At 40.3% G+C, this 5,516-nt stretch overlaps 1 protein-coding gene across 4 annotated transcripts in view; it reads left to right on the top strand.

Annotated features, from left to right (window-relative positions):
* spata6l (spermatogenesis associated 6-like) overlaps window positions 1–5,266 on the top strand; it is a 41,776-nt gene extending 36,510 nt beyond the window's left edge. For all 4 annotated transcript variants that reach the window (XM_050066984.1, XM_050066981.1, XM_050066983.1 and 1 more), the window contains one exon: window positions 4,713–5,266. In XM_050066984.1, the coding sequence (XP_049922941.1) occupies window positions 4,713–4,778 (66 nt within the window). In that variant the 3' untranslated portion in view covers window positions 4,779–5,266. The remainder of the gene's footprint in view (window positions 1–4,712) is intronic.
* Window positions 5,267–5,516: the final 250 nt, after the last annotated feature.

The raw sequence follows: 5,516 nt of genomic DNA on the forward strand, positions 1-5,516 counted from the left end.
TAGGCTTAGTGCCCTGTGGTCCATTGCCCAATAGGAAATGTAAAATACTCAAAAGTACTTTAAAAGTGCTTGAGTTACTTTCTCAGGGAGTAACGTTAGAAGTACTTTTAAAGTAATTGAGTTACTTTACTCAGGGAGTAACGCAGTAAAGTAACTGGTTACTTTTTTTTAAAAAGTAACACAGTAACGTACTTTGATTACTTTTAAAGTAACCCTTACCCAACACTGGTTGCCACTTAATATAGTCCACTGTATGTCTTTTAGTTCAGTTGTTGCAATATGCAGTTGCAGATAGTTGATTAAAAGGAATGTCAACTTCTTTTGCCCTTACTGGTCACTCCTTGTTTCAGGGGGCTGTTGCCATTTGTAGTTCCACTATTTTAATAACAATTATCTTTAATACTTACTCTTCGTTAAAAAAATGAATTCATCTTAATTTTAATTCCCAAAGAAATTTATCTCAACAGCAGCAGAAACCGGGGACACAAAACACCTTAAGTTCTTTCTTTAGTATGACACTTAAGGCGTAATTTCTCCTTAGTTTTGTGACGTGCACAGAATCCCTTAATAGGCGTCCTAAGTTAAAGCGACACTTACCTTTCTGGAAATTTTACGCTTTTCTTTGTCTAGGTTAAAATGCTATTAATAAGCTAATGGCACACTAAAATGTAAGTAAATTCCATCAGAGATCCAAACTCATAATTATACCATTCTCATATGATTCTAAGAAAACTCCGAATGCAATGATTGGCCGAGCGTCCTGTCTGTCTTCCCCACATGGAGGCCTCCAACTGACGTAACCGCTCGCATAACATAAAATGCTGCTGTTGTCCCTGACTTTACATGAGAAGAGGGAAAGATCGCTTGTTGCTAGTCTAATTTATACAATGAAAAATGCCAAAGGCTTGTGCTAATAAGGTTAGCATGTTGTATTTGCTTGGAAAACGTGTTTAGTAAAAGACAGTTGTTTTGTTGGTGAATCTTGTGAGTTGTAATGGAGCCAAATTATGTGCCGTTACCTTTGTTAAATGTTGCTGTTGTCCCTGGTTTTATATGAGAATAGGGAAAGATCGTTAGCCGCTAGGCTAATTTATACAATGTTAAATGCCATAGGGTTGTGCTAATAATGTTATCATGTTGTATTTGTGGGGAAAATGTGTCCAGATAAAGACAAGTGTTTGTCTGTGAATGAGTTATAGTGAAGCTGATTTGTGTACTTGTGTTTGAAATTGTCTCTATTAAGCCATGTTTAATGTGTGTTTAATGTGTGTTTTGAATCAACTAAACTTTACAGCACTTAACAGAAACCTCCACCGGAGAGCAAGTGTAACGTTACCTTGCAAACGCCTATGTCTATCATAGACGTAATAAGGACGTAATGGAAGAGGGGGGAGTATGCCTTTGGAGGGAGGTGGAGTTGCAGGAGGAGGGGTTTGGGACTTTGGTGTTGTGGATGTTCAAATTTTGTTGTGTTGTGTTGTGTAAAGTGCAAGAAAGGTAAGAGTTGCTTTAAGGAAAAACAATAACTAATTTACTGCATTGAAAAAGATTTTACAGCGGTTAAAGTTTCCATGGAGATTGTTTGTTTGCTTGAACTCACGCTTGTGATGCATGTTACCGTCTCACAAAGTTGGCTTATAGTTAGATAGTAACAAAATGGTGGAAGAAATGAAGACAAGAAAACCATGTTGGCCAGAGGAGGAAAAGATATACTTCTGGAGGAATACAGTCATAGAAAGCACAAACTTAAATTTGATCTCCAGTAAACATTATGCTTGTAGGAAGAAATTGCAATGAAAATAATAATAATACTATAGATTTCAGTCAAATCTATTTAAGCAATATCACACGAGAGGGAGTGATGCCTGCGGCCTCGTGCCTACAACCGAATCACAGCTGTGACGATATACAGTACAACGTCACAACCTCGAGTGTGATATTGCTTTTATACAACAGTTCAACAACAGCTTAAACAGCAATGCTGAGTAAGGAAATGTCAACAAAAGGTGATGGAATAAATTATTTAAGTATGTTATGTAGCCCTGCGAAAAAAAAAAAGTTCCCCCAGTCTGTTGCCAGGCAATGCAGCACACACGCCAGGAACTCACTAAGCTAGCCTACTTTGTATTTACATTGATCTACAACTGTGTAACTTCGTCCAGTTCGGCTGATGAAACGTTGGCAAACCTGGATGTTGGCACGGCCGGATTCAGCTTCCACTCTCCCTCATCCTCATCAGATGATCATTGATAATTCCTGACCATGTTCGCTTAATTTTTTCTCCTCTCCAGTTTGTTGAGGTCGGCTTATGTTACACAAACACACCTGGAGGTCTGCACAGAAGAGTCCTGGCTTTAGTAACGCTATAGTGCCCATAGGCGTCAACACCTGTGAGCGGAGTGATTTTACTATTACAAGTCCCAGTGATGTTATACTCTATATCAGCACTCACGGAATACCTGTCGTCCAATCAAATTACTCGGTCGGAACTAACTGTTGTATAAAGTATAGCAGTATATCATATTATATATAAAGCACACTATCGGGGGTCTCCTGGTCGCAGAACACTTGGGGTGCATTTCTTTTTTTAATTTATCACCATAAACTTTGTTGCTAAGGTCTTTTGTACAACAGGTTAGGGATTCCTTAAGTATAAGACCAAGACAAGGAGAAAACCATGAATACTTAAGTGGACATGTTAAGGAGAAGACTTGGATGTTTTGTGCAACAAATTTTATTTTGAGGAAACCTCAACTAGGACAGTAGCTCAGTCCATAGGGACTTGGGTTGGGAACCGGAGGGTCGCCTGTTCGAGTCCCCGTCCGGACCAANAGCCAGTTGTGGCTAATGTGATGTGAGTGTGTGTGTGACTGCATTCAGGGGGTGTAAAACAGTAACCGCAATGCAGAAGTAGCTCTAAGAATGTACTGAAGATCACAAAGGATACCACAATGTAAGAGAATGTGAAACTTAAACTTAAAGAAGATCCTAACTTAAGGTGTTTTGTGCAACCAGCCTCAGGCCTTTTTTTGAAACAGGCTTAATTAGAGAGATTCCTTTATTTTTTCCTTTATTTATTTCCCCTGTTTTGAAAATATATTGTATTATATTTCAGTAAGACGCCTCCATGTTTCCTGATGCACTTTAACTTCAATTTGATTTCAAAACCCTCTCCATGTTTACCTGTTTTGATGAAACAAATATGGTATAATGTCCATTTCCATAGCACTAATTCCATCAGTACAGCAACATTATGCCATTCTCACCACTCTGCTTAAAGCACTCTCTTTTCTGAAACACAAGCCACTTTTACACTGCCAGATTTTCGGCGAATGTTGGGCCGTTTTGCCGGCAAGCTGCGAGCATTTAGATACACAGAGCCAGATTGGCGAGTTGATCCAATGTGCCCAATTTTCCAACTCGTAGGGTAGTCATATTGGCAGAACCCTTTTAGTTTAAAGAGACCAAGGCCGGCCGTCCGCAACGGAAGGGGCTGTTGATGACTTGTGGGAGGAGCTGTTGATGATGCTGCACGTGCGACCCACTGGCGGTGGTTAAACAGGAAACAGCTGATAGCAGGAATTAGCAAGCAGCTAACGGGCCGACTTGCAAGGACTGACCAGCCACAGCTTCCCTCCCACGTCACTGTTTACGTCACACGCTGAGCTACACGTTTTGTTACTTGCTCACGCCCCCTCTTGCCCCGAAAAAGGCACATTCTGTATAAACAAAAGTAGGTAGGCGGCATTTTGCTACACTCCCCGATTTGGTTTTTATACTGCCAATGCTGAAAAAAGACTGATTGGGCTTTCCTGCAAATTTGCACAACTCCTATCTAAAAAGGGCTACAGTCCGTACATTTACTTGCTCAGTTAAGTTAGGCCATTCAATTGGACGACTGTTCTTATCCCATTTCACAGAGCACCTCGGCCAGTTTGGGTGTGATTGACTGTATACATGCAAATACAAGCAGTAATGTGACTCCCAATCCCATTATCTGGCTGTGTTAGTCCGACTTTGAGAAATTTGATTTAGTACAATTTCAGTCGGACTAACACAATAAGTCAATTTTTCACATTGTCATGTGAACACATTGAGTGACAAAAGAGTGTGACATGCGCTGTTGAATCTACCATGTGAACTATTATAGTGCATGCAATTTTACCCCACCCATTTTTTTCGTGGCCTTTAGTTGCTTGTGCTGGCTTTTATTGAAGATTAATAATTTGAATACTGGATTCTATTATTAAAATGTAATGCAGAGAAGATTTTGCCAAATAGGCAAGTTTCCTCTTTGTAGTGTATTTTTGGAGGCAAGCTCAGCCCAGGGAGTTTTAGCACAGGTTTGCTACTTGAATAGAATAAAAAGAACTTTATTTATCCCCGAAGGGAAATTCAGCTGTCCAGCAGCTCATAAAAGACAAAAAACAACCACACTTCCACTCATCAACAACAACACAGTGGTACCAAAATAGACACAAAATGAAATAAGTTAAAATAAGTGCACAAATAGAAATTAAATTATAAATATAAATTATAAAATTGTCCATTCCACAGTCCAGCCAGTTGTGGCTAATGTGATGTGAGTGTGTGTGTGACTGCATTCAGGGGGTGTAAAACAGTAACCGCAATGCAGAAGTAGCTCTAAGAATGTACTGAAGATCACAAAGGATACCACAATGTAAGAGAATGTGTCTGTTATTGTGTTTTAGGGGGCCACACACTCAGAGGTAAGCGAGGTATTATCCAGGAGGTCCATCTCTCCAGGTCCACCCTGATGACCAGGCCAGGCTCTGGAATGGTGAAGTGAACCTGCTCTGTGCCTCCATGAGTTTCATCTTTCACTTGCTGCCCCTCTGAGGCATCCTCATGACATCATAATCACAACATCCCTAGCTTAATTCTGGTTAGCGACCTGTGTGTCTATACTGTGAACTATCCAGTAAAGGCAAAAACAAAAGCTGCTTCTAATTTTCTTTGTGGCTTTCTGGATGTAAACAAGTTGTAACTCTAGAGGGCAGAAACAAGACTTTGTCCGTCTTTTTCTTCTCCTCTAGAGAAAGGAACCACCTTGCCAATGAAGTCCTCGATGTTCTCGTGTGTGTGTGTGTGTGTGTGTGTGTGTGTGTGTGTGTGTGTGTGTGTGTGTGTGTGTGTGTGTGTGTGTGCGCAGATAGGTATTTCATTGCAGTGGTTTGATAAATGCCCACAAATGCCCCTGTATTAATAAATGATACAGTAATGTGTTTTATGTTAAAATAAACCTTTTAGAATTGAAACCATTGTTATGTCTGAGTTTGAACACAGCCAGGAGGTGGTGGTATGAGTCTAACGTCACAAGTCCCTGTTCTGTGAATCTATCAAGCTGACATTGTCGAGTCCTCGGGTATATCACCAGGGGGCCATTAAAACAGTGTCTATGTAGCTCTGTGTGAACTACTGCCATATATCAGAGAAATAGCTGCTTGCTATGACTGAGGCATTAAACACCGGCTATATCAGGAACATTGAGATCT

Source organism: Epinephelus moara, chromosome 17 (assembly GCF_006386435.1).
Source record: "Epinephelus moara isolate mb chromosome 17, YSFRI_EMoa_1.0, whole genome shotgun sequence".
Taxonomy (NCBI): domain Eukaryota; kingdom Metazoa; phylum Chordata; class Actinopteri; order Perciformes; family Serranidae; genus Epinephelus; species Epinephelus moara.